General features: G+C 45.7%; 1 protein-coding gene across 11 annotated transcripts in view; it reads left to right on the forward strand.

Moving 5' to 3' along the window:
- The window catches only part of RALY (RALY heterogeneous nuclear ribonucleoprotein), a 437,215-nt gene that overhangs the window by 400,082 nt on the left and 21,316 nt on the right, over positions 1–15,817 (forward strand). For 10 of the 11 annotated variants that reach the window (XM_090064608.1, XM_090064602.1, XM_090064601.1 and 7 more), the window contains 3 exons: positions 6,957–7,004; positions 11,265–11,425; positions 14,891–15,004. In XM_090064608.1, the coding sequence (XP_089920734.1) occupies positions 6,957–7,004; positions 11,265–11,425; positions 14,891–15,004 (323 nt within the window). The remainder of the gene's footprint in view (positions 1–6,956; positions 7,005–11,264; positions 11,426–14,890; positions 15,005–15,817) is intronic. The other variant, XM_090064603.1, reaches the window with a different exon arrangement.

A 15,817-nucleotide genomic window follows, 5' to 3' on the forward strand; every position in this document is an offset into this window, starting at 1 on the left:
GGAATCTCATTGTAAGGCATTTTTACCTGCCCCTGAATTGTTTCTCTGCCTCTTTTGTGCACCTCCTCTAGTTTTTCAATGTCTTTTAAAATGTGGACACTAGGGATAGAATCCAATTTCAGTTATTTGCCCAAATGTCAATTACTCTAACCTATGCATAGAGACCCACTCAATTTGTGATTTTGCAGATTTTGTGGAAACAATGAAATGGGGCATTGTCATGAGATCTGCAACCGCTCCCCCCACCCCCCCAAAAAATTACTAAAAAAAAAATGCTGGCTTCCCAGTGCAATTAAGTAATCCTCATGGCTGCTGTGGCCTGGTCTGGCAACCTGCTGGGAGGTGAGGGGAGCCACCAGCACAAGGGGAAGCAGCCAAGATAGCAGTCACACACACTCCCTCCCACCTCTTGCTGCTGATTGGCTGAGAGGGCTGCCCATTGTATGGCCTCACCCTGCTCCACCAATCAGTGGTGAGGGGTGGGACCATATGACAGACAGCCCTCTTGGCTAATCAGTGATGAAAACCAAGGCCACTGGAGCCCCTTGGCCAATCAGAGGCACAGGAGGACTGCTGTGATAAGCCCATGATTGGCCCAAGAAATTCATCTCCTGACACCTCAGTTTTGGTAGTTCCTTACTTATGTGTAGTGCCGATGCCCAAGCATCTGCATGGCTACTGAGCATGGCTACTGGCTAAGCAGCAGCTCTGCAGAAAAGGACCTGGGGGTTACATGGACAGTAAGATGGATATGAATCAACAGTGTGCCATTGTTGCAAAGAAGGCTAACAGCACATTGAGCTGGATTAATAGGAGTGTTGCCAGCAGCTTGAGATAAGTAATTATTCCTCTCTGTTCTGCACTGATGAGACCACATCTGGAGTACTATGTTCAGTTTTTCCTCCCTTCCCCCACACCATACAAAGGATGTGGACAAGTTGTGACCATTCTGTTTTTAACCCACCTCTTTCCAGACTAGGGGAAGTATATGATTTTACCTTGCTGTGCAAGAGTTAGTGGCATGGTGAGCAGTTGCTACCTGGACAGAACCTAGCTTTGTAAGTTACTTCCTTGTTTGGAATTACCTTTGCCCTTTCCATTATGATCATGGGCTGCTACACCAAACTTTCCAACTTGCAGAATGGATTTACTCAGAAACCCCAATATGTGCTTCCCCATAAACTGCTGCCTGTTGCCCAAATCTTTAAATTAAACCCATTGTGCCCCAGCCACACACCAAGAAGTGCTTCTGATGCCAAAGAGACAAAAGTCAGGCCTCCTGCTTGGCTGCACAGCGTAGTGCTGTAGAATCCCAGAGAACAAAGGAATGAGAGCTGGTTGGGAAATCCTGATGGAAAAAAAAGGTTTTATCAGCAAATGGTGACTTGATGAATTGTAAAGTTTCCTGGGACTTAGCATCAGTTTTGACAGTAGACAGATTTCTTTGACCCAAGATGGAATTTCTAGTCTTCCCAAGATGCTCGTGAAGCCCAGAAATGCCTATACAGGTACTTGCCTAAGATAAAGGAAACCCAGGTTCATGCAATTCTTTCACTTAATTCATATCAAATACCTCACCTTCTCAGTGAGTGTCCCAATCATGAGGGTATTGGGTGGTCTAAGGACTGATTCTCTTACTTTCTTTCTTGTTGTTTTAATTATTCTTTTGAAAGATCTTAGTTTCAGCCTGATGCAAAATAGAAAAAGACTCCTGTTTTCATGAGAAAGAAAAGCCATTTCCTATCCATCCTTTGTTGGACTTGAAGAGAAGTGAATCTTGGAATCTCTTCTTATTTTATCCAGGCTGGTTTACCTGTCTTATTACAGGGAGCATGCTCTCAATCAGCTGTGCAATAGCTGCACTTTAATAGGGTGTACCTGAGACATTCAGCAGTCTCAGTCTTCCTTGAGGTACCATGGATGGTTGTGTGCCACGACATCAGACATCAACCAAGCAGTTAGTGTTTTTGCAATGCTTTGAAAACCTTCTGCTTTCCATATGTGTCTTGCCCTGCCTTGTGAAAAACCCCTGCAGTGTGAAGAGAATATTATCAAATTTCCAGGATGCATCACAGGAAAGAAAAGTGCTATTTATGATCTAGTATATGCGTACATGTATGCACATCCTCACTTGCTCACTGTCAAGGTAGCTAAGCACACTAGACAAGCAACCCACCGCATCCTGGTTGAAATTCAATTCAAATCTAAAAAAACAGAACCAACTTTGTTCTCATAACCATGGCCTGTGTCCTAGTGAGGGAGGAAATGTGTTAAAACATCTTGGCAGCTCTAACCAAGATTTTTATGAATGTCCTCTTCATTCTTACCCATCTCCCAAGGCTTACCCTCTCTGACAAAGCCAGCTGGTATAAACCACAGCAGTTCTGTTGAGGTTAAAGGAATCAGGATAATTTATATTAGCTTAGAATCTGGGTTGTTCTTTTCCAAATACTCTTTATACAAATAGGCAGGGAGGTGCCAGGCAGCATGCTGCAGCACCACTGCTCCAGTGCCAGTAAGTAAGGAGTCGAGGGGTTGGAGAAGAGGGGAGAGGACTATGGGGAGAGACCCCTGCCAGCCCCACCCACTCCCCCAGCCCCCCCAGCCCTGCCTGGCCCCACCCCCTGCCTGACCCCCCTGAGGCCCCCGATCCATGCTCTGCCTGGCCCCATCCCCCCATCCCCCCCAAGCCTCCCCTGGACCCCTGATTCCTGCCCCCCACCCCAGCATCACCATAGTGGGGGGGAAAACACACCCACCCTGGCACTTACCAGCAGTTGTAGCTATCACTGGGGCCCCGCCTGCACAGCACGGAGCAGAGGGACAGCCCCAGTGGCCCTTGCCCAGGCCCTGCTGCCCCCTGCTGCCCTGTGCTGCCTAGGGGGGCTTTGCCAGGAGGCTCCAGAGCTGCCCCCCAGCCCCTGCTTTTAGGGTAAGTAGAGACTTTTTTTCGAGGGGAGGTTCTTTTTAAAGTGATGGTGCCTGGGGTTGGAGGGGGCAGCCTTGGGAGCCTGGGGGTGCAAGTGGGTGATGGGGCGGGGCAGGGCAGGGGGTGGGGCTGGGTGTGGCAGCCATCGGGGGGGCTGCAGCAGCTGGCAGGGGATGGGGCCAGGTGGGGCAGCAATTGGGGGGTTGGGGTGGGGCATGTGAGCCTTGCAGGGGTGGTAGCCCCTGTGGGTGCCATTTGGCCCCAGTTAGTGGGCCGTAGCCCCTGTGTAGGGACCATAACCCCTGTTGGGGAGTTGTAGCCTTGTGTGGGGGCCATAGCCCCTGTTGGAGGGCCATAACCTCTGTTGGGGAGCCATAGCCCTAGTGTGGGGGCCATAAGCCCTTTTTGGGGCCATAGCCTCTGTTGGGGAGCCGTAGCCCCTGTGTGGGGGCCATAGCCCCTGTGAGAGGGCAGCAAAATATATGTTCATGTTTCATGAATTCATGAAACATGTATTTAGACTTCACTTTATTATTATGATAGAGACACTGGTAGGCTTCTACATTGCTTTAACATTGTAGCTATCTCAATAAAATAGTGCCCAACTGATCACTGTTTCTATCTCACTCTCTCTCTTTATAGTAGTCTTTTGTTTTAATTGTGGAGGAACATGGATTTTGGGGTATTTTACAGAATGACTTCGGGATTATTTTATCAGGGATTTTTCTGTTTTCCAATACGGAACACCAGAATTCCTGCTAGGAAGGCCAGTGGCAGAACCCTGCCTGCTCAGAGCTTGCCTTGGACCCATCTGACTGTGGCTGACCTCCTGGCCAAATGGGGCCAGGAGGACATGCTTTGACAGTTCATAGCAGGCCACCACACCCAGAACATCTTCTGGGCAATATCCCCCCAGATGCCCAGGCAGGGGTCACGCATGGCAGTAGTGCCGCAATGAGGCTAACTGTGCAGCCACAGCCCATTGGCAGCTGACCCAGAGGGGCAGATGCCTTTACTGGCTTTGCAGTCCCCATCCAGGTCTGGCAGGTGCACAGCAGCCCCCACTGCTAGACTGCTGCAGCAGGTAAAGGGTGCAGGGAACTCTCAGGGCTCCTTCAGCAGTCCAGCTGGCACAAAGGGCAGTGTCCCTAGGTACTAATTGGCTGGCCCAAGAAGCTCCTGAGAGTGAGTAGCCCTGAGCTACTTGCCAGGGAAGATTTTTGTACTGATGGGGCCAGGAGAGGGCAGCTTTTTATACTGCTGGGGACAGCACAGGTGCTGGCCCCAGCCTCTAGCTCCCCCTGGCTGCAGATCCAGGAAGAGCCAGGCAGGGTTATTTTGCTCCAAGTGGCACAATTTGCTCCTCAATAAAGTGCATGTCCAAACATGTGCATTGAGGCAAAAAGCCCAGGCTCAAATTTGCACTGCTTTTTTTTGAGCTGCTGCAAACGCACGTGCTTGCATGTGTGGATGTGCCCAGTGAGTTTAAACCACACTGTCTTGTTGCCTCAGGGACCAGTGAATTTCAAAAGAGGGTAGGTTTGGTTTGGATAACACCCTCAGTTCAAGGGTTTCACTAAAGGAATAAACCAGCAGTATAAGCCAGGAGCCAGAGTGTATCTGCTTAGGTGGGAACGCCAGGCCTATAGTCCTCTTCTCTTGTTACACACCTCTTTGTTGAGATGATATTTACCAGTTCCCTTAAAATAATAAGTTGAGAATATACAGAATAACACTAAAACCTGTACAGGGCAGTGAAAGGAGAATAGATTAAAGGGCACTGGAAAACTGCCTTCAGCTATCTAGAGATGTTTACTCAGAGCTAGCCCAAAAAGAAGGAAGAGCCTCTTGAAACTGTCAGGGAGAGATTGAGAGGAAGAGGCAGGGCAGTGGCCACACAGAATATCAAAGAAAGGTAATTATTATGTTTCTCCTTTGCACCATGCTATGCTAACCCAGCTCCTGGTGTGAGGGAAGTCAACCCAATCTGAACAGAAGTTTGAAGTAGATCACACTTGCACCAATTTTTACATGGATATAATTCCATTGAGTTTCAAAGAGTTGCCTTGGCCTATCCCAGAGTGAGAGCAGGAGCTGCCTCTCATAGCTCATACCAAGAGTGATGGGAAAGATTTGGATTGTTTGCCTGACAGGAAATGATTTAAAGGCACCATGATGACAATAAATGGAATGATGAATGGCTCAGAGAAGGCAGGTAGGTGTCTGTCTCCATTTTCTCCAAGAACAAGCGAACATTTGATGAAAATAAAAGGTAGAGAATTAAAACCTGATGATTTTTTTTCTCTCAGTGAATAAATAGTCTGTGGAACTCACTGCTGCACAGGCCAAGAATTTAGTAAGCTTCAAAAAGATTTTGGTTATTCATATAGATAACAAGAATATTAAAAACAGCCATGATAGTTAATTGCAATCAAAGGATACTAGGAAGGATAAACATGTTGGCCATGTACAGACATTACACTTTACCTGTATAAGTGATAGAAAACTGATCTATAACAGAACACACACAGACTGGCTTAAAAATGATAGAACTCAGTCTAAGATTTCCCCCCCTCCACCCTCCCACCCCACAAAGTGTGAATGTGTGCTCTGTTTGCTACCAATCACAACTATGCTACTTATAGAAAACTTTATAACTCAGATCAATTCCATCTCAGGCTTTCTGAATGTTTGTACCTAGCCTTTGTGTGCCAGAGCATCAACCAATCACTGTTAAAGGCTCAGATGACACTTACTCAGGACATGAGAACCTGGCTGTGCAGTCGTTACTCTTGTATAAAGAAGTACTAAATGACTACGCAGTTACCGAACTTACTGTGCAGTGGGTGCATCTACACAAGTTGCTACAGTGCAGTAGCAACAAGTTACTGCACAGAGCCCCCCACGTGGTGTGGGGCAGTGAGGGACAGTGGGGATCACCCCCCTGCCTGGCAGCAGCTGGTAACTAGGGGCTTTTTTTAAAGAGCCGAGAGCTGGGGCCAGGCAGGCAGCCATGGGAGGACTGGAACAGTGTGGGGGAGCACTAAGGGAAGTGGGGGCAGCAGGCAGGGGATAGGGCATGGCAGGGGTCCCCTTATGGCCCTCTCCCCCCTCCTCAAGCCCCACTTCTCCACCCCCTACTTACCAGCATGGAGTCCAGGTACAGCTACCTGCGGCATTAAGCGGGGATTGCCTGAATCGCCGAAGCTCTCCCAATCTTTTTCAAATCTATTTGGAGAGCTTCAAATTGATTTAGACCTTTTAATTGGTCTCCTGATTCGATTTGGATTCAGAGATTCAGCCACCAAATCGGGCCAGATCTCCTCCAAATCGAATCAGCACTCAGAGGTTCTCGAAGCGCTACTGTGCAGTAGCTCATTGCTACTGCACAGTAGCATTGGGAAAAACATCATGCAGCGACCATACTGCACAGTAACACCTGTTACTGCGCAGTCATTTAGTACTTGCTTATGCATAAGCAAGTACTAAATGACTGCGCAGTAGCAACAGTGTATAGACATGGCCAGTAGTACTGATTAATGGCTTTTTCATATCACTGACTGTACAGTATCCTGAGATTACTGTGCAGTAGCGTCACATCATGTTTTCTGCCACATGACAGTACTGCACAGTAGTCTTGTGCTACTGTGCAGCCAGAGTCTCGTGTAGACATGGCCAAGGTGGGTTTTCCTACATCTACCTATCACAGGTTCTTAAACCTTCCTCTCAAGCAGCTGCTGTCAGATGCTGTTGAAAACAGGACATTGGATTAAACAGACCTGGTCTAGTGTTTTCTGCCTTTCTGTCCTTCAGAATTAGCTTGAACTGACAGATGATGGAGTATAATCACATTGGTCAGACAATGCTTTAGCAACAATAAACAATTAGTTTATTTAACTACATCAGTATTAGCTAATCATTGTCTCAGGAATGACCACTGGACAGCCAGAGAAGATGAATTGCAACAATGATAACAATAAACTAATAATGATAATTTATCAGAGTTTCCCCTGTTTTGTTTCTACAGCAGTTATGACTTTGACTATGAATACTACAGAGATGACTTCTATGACAGGTAAGCAGAGGAGATAATGGTTAACAGAGCTTTATTCTGTGCATGCTGCTTCATGTGGATTACAAACCCACAAGAGACACTGTGAAAACAAGGCACTGGGGGAGAAGTAGGGTGTATAGCTGAGATCTAGGAAGACATGGAGAGGTATGGGGGGAGGCCCTTGCATTAGTGAGGGAGAGACTGAGATGAGCTAGAGAGGTAGCCATGATAGAGAAGCAGAGAAGCAGGGAATGGGTGAAACAAGGAGCTCTCTCTGTATGAATGTCACACAAGGGAGACACTGATGTGGGAAGACTGAAGAAAATGTGTATTACCTCTCTAAGGGTCTCTCTAGGTGTTTAGGTGAAGGCATGATAGGACCTCCCTTATGCCATGCCTCATGTGCATGGCAGGAGACATGATTGTGGGATCCAACATTAGATCTAATCATGCTGATCCCAGACTCCCTTTAAACCAACAACTAGCAAGCTCCCATGGCTGCAAGCCCCATGAACTGCAGGATTCCTGTCAGCTGATGGGCCTCCCAGCCATGGGGGCATAGCTATCATTCAAGTATTCCTTGCTGTATGCTTAAATGAAAGCTGGATAGAAAACAGCTATAAAGTTGTTACACATTTTCAAGCTCTAACTTTATTGTTGAATGGACTTTTGCATGTGTAGCCAATCTAAATTAATTGTACGATTAACCAGTTAATTGCGTAATACCTGTAATGTGTAGAGGGAGCCTTAGGGAACAACAAGCAGACCAACAAAGTATTTATTTGCCAAAAATGTAACTCTGGGTAACTAAAACAATTCACAAATTATTCATGAATAGTTTTAGGCTGCAGTGAAACAATGCATTGGAAATCTTGAAGTAAACTACATTGATACTCTCAAAATATTTCAATTGGGGCACTTGTAATAAAAGTGAAGGTTATGGAAGCCTGGATTCAAAGAACAGGAGGGGAAGGATCTCTTGTTTCACAACAGAAACTTGGATACTCACCTGAATTTAATTTTGCCTTCTGCCTGAAGGGCTTTGAACCCATGCCACTCTCCTCTCAAATTTTTAAATCATCAGGCTATAGGGTATTCTGGGAAGGATAGGTCTCACTCCTGATGGTGATTCTGATTAAATAAAATGTTTAAATATTCTTGAACCCAGATGTCACACCTCCTGTGTTAGCATCCTAACCCACAAGCTACAAAGTCTCTTTAGCCCAAAGAATTTTTAAACACCTTATACAAGGTGCAAAAACTTTACAAAGAAAGACTAGGGACAGTACCCTAGAATATACTGTAGCATGATTGATAGGATATCAGATATCCTGGTGGAAGTTCAAATCCCCTTAGGAAGGAGAAGGAATTAAATTTAGGTCTTGAAATCGGGATGAGGACCTAAGTCACTGGGCTACTGAGCAGAACAAGAAGGTCTTCCTTCTCTGATTTTCCTTCATCGTGCTAACCCTTTGCTTTCTTTGATTTTATTCAAAGTATCAGACATTGAATTCAGAACCTGAAACAAAATGTTTCAATTATTTCATTCTAGCAAGAAAAAAACAGCAGAAAAATTGGTTTTGTATCATCCAAGAAATTTTTGTTTTGTTTTTCAATTTGGCTGCTGAACCGGAAGACTGATTATTCCCAGACCCTACCAAGTGCCTTTAACTTCCATTGACTTCATTTCCTTAGCAAATTATGGGTCCAGACCTCTTGTGACTTCCAGAGCACAGCTGCTCAGCATATGACTCTGAGGGCGCCTTTTTTTATAACTGACGGTTCTGTGAACTCATGGTGACATTCTCCTGCACAGAGCGCCAGGGCAAGGCCTAGGCACTAACTATGTTTTATACAAGCCCTTAGAAGCTTAGAGTCCTTGTATGTATGACGAGGGGGTTTCTACACTGTCTCAAGCTGTCTCCCTTAAAATGACACAATGGGTGTCAATTTATACCGTCACTCTATTACAGATGACAGGTCAAAAATCTCCAAATTTCTCCATGAGCTATTTAAAGTTAAATATGGTAGGGGGCCCCACATAACAATTCAACCCTGCTGACCTCTTAGTACTAAATTACAGCAGGAGGTACTAAACTACAGCTCTTATAATGTGATATGTGCAGATCAGTGACAGTTGTTTAGTTTTATGAATTGACGTATTTTAGTTAAGTGCAATTTCAGTACTTTCATTACTGTCATAATGAAAGTACTATTTTTCAGGAATGCAGCTGTGCTCCTGGGTGCCTGGCATAGTTCAAGCACCCCAGTCGTCAACACACCAACACACCCTAGTTGTCAGTAGAGTGAATTTGGAGATGACTAACACAAAAAAGTTTCTTTTAAATATTTATTTAATTTAATTAATGAATTTAAGAAAGGAGATCAGCAGAAGATTGATCCGTGTCAGGCTCTGCAGCTACACTTGGTGTCCTAAAACATGAATTACCCAAAAAACCTGTGAATGACACTGCAAATTACCTGAAAGTACCAGTGAATTGTAACCACAGCTGGTGGGCAAGGGGGCTCAGGACATGTAATTTGGTGAGCTGATATGTATGTGACATGTACATGTGACAGATTTTTTGTCCACAGTGGGACAAATTGCCACAATCAGACTAAAATACAACAGAGGTGGTCTAATTTGCCATGCTCCAGGACAGTTTGCCACAACAAAACCTCATGCATGTGTATATAGTGACGCCATTATGCTAGCCAAATGGTGATTTTTTGGTCACATTTAAATGGCAAATTGTCACATGTACAAGCACCCTTAAGTTGCTCTTTAAAACCAGCAGATCTGGGATAGGAGCTTTTTTCTCAGTCTGTTTGTCCCCCTCTCACTGATTCCCCCAAAGTGTGTGTAATATTCACCCACAGGGCTTCAGTTGGAAGTAACTATCACCCCACCTTTCTCCTACCTCCCATCAGAGGGTGGGAATTTCACCCTCACTTGTTAAGCTAAAAAGTTACCACCCCCCAGACAGGATGATACTGAGTTTGGGCATTAGTGATCTCTGGACATATCTACATACCACCTTACACTGCCGTCATACAACGCACAACAGTGACATAGTGATCATGTTAGTCTACATGTGACTGGCAGCTACCTCACTGTAATGGCATGCTCCCCCATTTTAGCACACTGCTACAGCACAGTAGCAGCTAAAACTAACCATGTGCTATGTGCATGGCACCGGACAAGCAGTTACTGTAGACATGCCTTCTTTTGACCAAAGCTGCAGACAGTAGCTCAGACTCCAGCTCATTTTCCTGGAGTTAAGGTTATCCTGCAGGGGACCAAGGGGCAACATTAGTTTTGCCAGCAAAGACAAGCAGCAAGACCTCACAGACATCTACCTATTTAGTACACTGCTTCAACAGAGCAGGTTTCTTAGCTGTGTCTGTGCTGTAAAGTCTGGTCTCACTCCCCTTGCTCTGCCACCTGCCTTCTGTTCCACTCTTGCTTTCTCTTCAAACTCTCTCTCACCTTGTATTTCCCCAAGAGCCCTGGGGGATACTTGTCATTCTTGGCTTGCTCATCTTTGCTGAAGCTAATGGGCATTAGCGTTGAAAGGTTCCATTTGGCTGAAGGGCAATGGTTTGGAGGCAGACAGAAGGGTGAAGGGGTCCGTGGCTGGATGCAGCCTAGATAAATGTCGTGCTATATCCCTCTGCTCACATCAGATCTTATAATGGCAGCAGACAGGCCAGTCCATGAAACATCTCACAGGACACATGTCCTCTCTGTGCTGCCAGCTCCAGTAAATCAGCTGTATGACTTGCAGTATAAACAGGGCAGGTGGGAGAATGGAGCAGAGAGAGGACACGCAAGAGGAGGTGTTGGAGGGGATGGGGAAACCAAACCTCTTCTTCTAGGAACATATTCCAAGGTCCTCGGCCACTTCTGACAGCAAGCTCTTAGGGGGCATGTTTAAAAAGCATGCTCAATAAGGGACCATTGTGAATCATTAAGAATGACAGACTGACAGGCCTCTGTGTGCATAATGTTGCCCAGTACAAGGACTGCCTGCTAGCATAGCTGAAACTTTAACACTCAAACTTCATCTCAGAGGCCTCTTCTGTCTCTTCTACTGCAAATGGCATCATGTGGCAGCAGCAGCTGTTTGTATGTAGCCGCAGCAACCTCTAGTGGCGTAACCTGTAAATCATTCCCCTTGATGGCTATTCCTAATGTGTTTGTTGCCTAAATTTTCTTTCATTCTGAAAGTGCATCCTTCACTGTACTGTTTGCAGTCTGTAACCTGTTTTGATATACAGGCTTTTCGAGTATCGAGGCCGGATCTCTCCTGTCCCCAGGGTGGTCCCTGTGAAGCGTCCACGAGCGACCATTCCTTTAGTGCGACGTGTAAAAGCAACACTGCCTGTCAAACTTTTTGCCAGGTCGGCCGCCATTGCAAACAGCTCTGCCAAATTAAAATGTGAGTATCTGTATGCACAGGAATGCCGCATGCAATGTGCAGCCTGCAAAAGCACCATCAATTTCCTGTTATGCCCCAGTTACTATGAGGATAAAAGAGAAATAGGCCATCCACCAAGAATTTCAAAGTGCTTGCTGAGCATTGACTGATTAGGTCTCAGAGCCCCATCCGGTGGGAGATGAAGGTCTTTATTACCGTGTTAGAGAAGGGGAAAACCAAGGGGTAAAAAAAGGGAAGTAACTGCCCAAGGAATAGGACTGAGGTTTCCTACTCCCACATTCTGTCCATGAGATCGTGCTTCCCCCTTAAATACACTACACCTGAAGCTGACATATAATTTAAGGTAATATATCTAAAGAGTATAGAGCAGAGATATTCATTCCTCTGCTGGGCTACCAAGGGCTATATTGGCAACCTTTAAGGTGCTCAGGGTTTCTAAATACTTAATGAAAAGCATTTTTAATGGTCAAAACCAACAACAAATAAGCCTATGCCAAAGATTATCTTGTAGTTAAGCTTCCCTGGCCAGAGTAACTGGTCTTTAGTTGGTTCACCACTAGTATGAACTTGCCACTGCGTGCATATATAAATACCTGCAGTAAGAAGAAGTGGTTACCAGGGGCTGAGAGAGAAAAGCACTAGAATACAAGAAAGAGGAGTTCTGTTCCTTATTCTATCCTTGGCCTGCTGAGCTTATGTAAGTCATCACCTACCATGAGCGTCAGCTGTCCCATCTGTCAAATGGCGATGAAGACACTAGCTAAACCTGTGTCATCTGAACTCTATTTCATCTAGAGTGTGTTGATAGTGGAGCCATTTTAATTCAACCTTGGCTGCTCCTATCATTCATGCTCAGAAGGTTTGGTTTCTCCTCACTTCCCAGTCCAGCTTCCTGAAGCCTCATTCATCTAGGACTTTCTTACCTTTATACAATATACATGACAACATTTGCTCATAAGTCCTTTTACGGTCTTAAAGTTAAGCTAATCTTCCAGACACACCATGTGGGGGTGCATTGACCTAACATTGTTCTAAATCATATAATTTCTTTTTATTTGCCAATTTACAAAATGCAGTAATTGGCAACAGTCAAATTACGGACAAGGAAGCTGTACCCTTTTCCCACTGATGTCACCAGTGCCTGGTTTTCTCTCTCAGTTCTCTGTGCCAAGTCTGTGACTGGTTCCAGTCTAATGAGCAGCCTATCCTATCCAATTGTAGTTATAGCCCTGGTACTTTCCAGGACTCTAGATCTGCAAGCCTAAAATTTGACTTTTAGAAGCTTCCTGAAAACGTGGGTATGGGCAACACCAGCTACATTCCCCTGTCCAGTTGGCCCAAGCAGTCAAAGCAGCCCAAGAATGCTTAGGAACAGGAGTTAATTTGTTCCTAGAGGCACGAGAATGCTGCTGCTGCTCAGTTGCTGGAAATGGGGAAGTATTTGAGCTTTCTGTCAGGGTTTCTCAGCATGTCAGCTTCAGGCCGACTCCAGCTATTCCTAACCATTAGGCCTGTGCGAGTCAACAGTGATCTGATCTGGCTTCGGATCCGGCCGCTTCGGATGGCAGTGATCCAATCCGGAGCTCCAGACCGGGTTTTCACCTTGATCTGGCTGAAGCGGTTCTGAAGCTTCGGAGCCACCTCAGAGATCTGGCCATAGGGTATAATGGGGAACCAATGAAATATCTATAACTTTGCGGGGTTTTTGTCCAATTTAGATGGAACTTTCAGGGATAGTAGCCTCTGCTGCAAGCATGAAACCTGGCAAGTTTCAAGAAGATCGGTGCAGGGGTTTTGGGAAAACTGTACCCCAAATTCGTAAAAACCAAACATGTCACAGCTGTATGTTACAACACAGGGGGGGTCAAAACTGCAGGGGTGGTAGCTCTTACTGAGGTCACAAAGCCTGCCAAGTTTCAAGGAGATAGGTGCAGGGGTTTGGGGGGAACTGCACCTCAAGCTGCAGACAAGCAAAACTCGTACCATGGATGACCCTACATGTGTTGAGGCACAGCGGGGTGGCAGCTGCAGGGATGGTGGCCCCTGCTGTGGCCACAATGCCTGCCAGCTGTTGCGGAGATCAGTGCAGGGGCCCTGCACCTCTAGCTGCTGACAGGCAAAACTCTTGCCAAGACTGTGTCTGTCTTGGGGCAGTTGGTTGTCTGTATTGAGTCTTTCCTCTCCTTAGCCTGGTTTTGTAGGTGCTAATTGATGCTCGTTATGTAGTAGCTAGGTCCTGTGTATTGAGCTGGTCCCTGAGTCCCTGAGGGAATCATGATTGATTGATTGGTAACTGGGAATACAGCAGCTTAGCAGCCAGGCCTGCAGTAGTATCTCCCCTCCCCAGCCCAAGCCAGAGACAGTTAGTCCCACAGCACCCACGGCTGGAGTTTTGCTTGTGCGCAGCTTTAGGGGCAGTTCCCCCCCAAACCTCTACACTGATCTTGAAACTTGGCAGGCTTTGTGGCTTCAGTAAGAGCTACCACCCCTGCAGTTTTCACCCCCCTGTGTTGTAACACATAGCTGCGACAGGAGTTTTGTTTTCAATAATTTGGGGTATAGCCAAAACCCCTGCACTGATCTTCTTGAAACTTGGCAGGCTTTGTGGCCTCAGTAAGAGCCACCACCCCTGCAGTTTTCACCCTGCTATGTTGTAATGCTGAGACATGACATGAGTTTTGCTTTCATGAATTTGGGGTGCAGTTCCCCCCAAACCCCTGCACTGATCTTCTTAAACTTGGTGGGTTTCATGCTCTCAGCAGAGGCTACCATCCCTGCAAGTTTCATCCAAATTGAACAAAAAGCAACAAAGTTATAGATATTTCATTGATTCCCCATTAAAGCTCTTTGAGAAGCCGAACGAGGCCAGTGCTTTGACCCAGATGTGCTGCTTTGGACCCCAAAGCATCCAAAGCTTCTTCGGATCCGGAGCTCTGCCTGAAGCCTCACACAGCCCTACTAGCCACCTCCCTGAGCTTCCCCTTATCTGTACTGTATGGACAATGGGATTGGTCAGTAAGCCGTGGCAGAAACTGAATCATGTCAGGGAGGAAGGCCAGATGTTGGAGGGGAAAAGGGTTCTTCCAGGGATGTGAAGGGGAAATGGGCTCTTCTCAATAATCCATCCCAGTTGTAGCCCAGAAAACTCATGGGGCTTGCAGTCTGTGACCCTCTTAGTAGGTGAGGAAATTGTTGAGCTATTTCCCAGGAAATCCTGTATGAGCAGTGCTTGACTCTTCAATCCTGTCTCTTCAGAACTGACTCCGTATTAAAAATCCAGATTATCCACATTTCCCCAGTCCCTATCCCACATTTCTACAGCACTTCCCCAATCAAAGGTTTTATGGTAAGCACAATTACTCCTAGATTATTGAATATAATCAGTCCCTAACATGTAAGATGTTTGTGTGGACTAAGGCTTATCTCTCCCTCTCTCTCTCTCTCTCTGACGCACACACATCCAAGTGAAATGCAGTGAGCTGCAGACAATCAAAACCGAGCTGACGCAGATCAAATCCAACATTGATGCTCTCCTGGGCAGATTGGAGCAGATTGCTGAAGAACAGAAAGCATCCACAGGTCAGTGGGCTGCAAAGAAATGCCTTGCTGATGGCCCTAAGAGAGGGCAAGGAGTTCAGGTACAGAAAAGTTAATCTCAAAGACAGTCACACAGACTTTGCAGGGCATACTTTCAACATCTGGGAACTATATTCTAGAACAGGCTGTTACTTTAAGGTATCAGACAAAAATCCCATTGAGCAACATGGGGGAGCAACCTTCCATGCTGCTTTTACCATGCATCTATGTACCACTTTATTTTTGTGCCCAGCAAGAACTAAGCTAAGCCCATTAGGGGTTTTGTGTTTCAGAATTGGACAGTGTGTGTTAAAACTCAATTCATATTCATTTCAAAGTTGTTCTATTTAAGAGCCCCTAACAACTATGAAACAGAAAAAAAATGAACCACCATGCTTTTCACACACATAAAACTGGACCATCTTCAAAAAATGACAACAAAACATGAAACGTCTTGATTTTGGAAATCTTCAGTATTGCTGACCCTCAGGCTTTCAAAAGTATATGGCAAGTCCATGAAATAATGAGATCAGCTTTAAAACTATGACATTTTTGTTAAATGCACACACACACATATATATTGGGACTTTTTAATGTACTTTCTGGCTCCAAGGCCAGATGTTTTCAAAGCATTTAAGAACCTGATGATTCCAGCAGGCAACTGGGCGGATACACCTAGCTCCCAATTGCATAACTAGTGATTCCTATAATTAGACTTTGGAGCAGAATGCCAAATACCAGAAGACTCGTGATAAAATTGTGAGCGTTGGCAACACAGAGTTACCCTTCCCAACGTCCATACTAAATATGCCTAAG

This window comes from Crocodylus siamensis, chromosome 10, assembly GCF_052110815.1.
Source record: "Crocodylus siamensis isolate JL-2025a chromosome 10, ASM5211081v1, whole genome shotgun sequence".
NCBI classification, from domain to species: domain Eukaryota; kingdom Metazoa; phylum Chordata; order Crocodylia; family Crocodylidae; genus Crocodylus; species Crocodylus siamensis.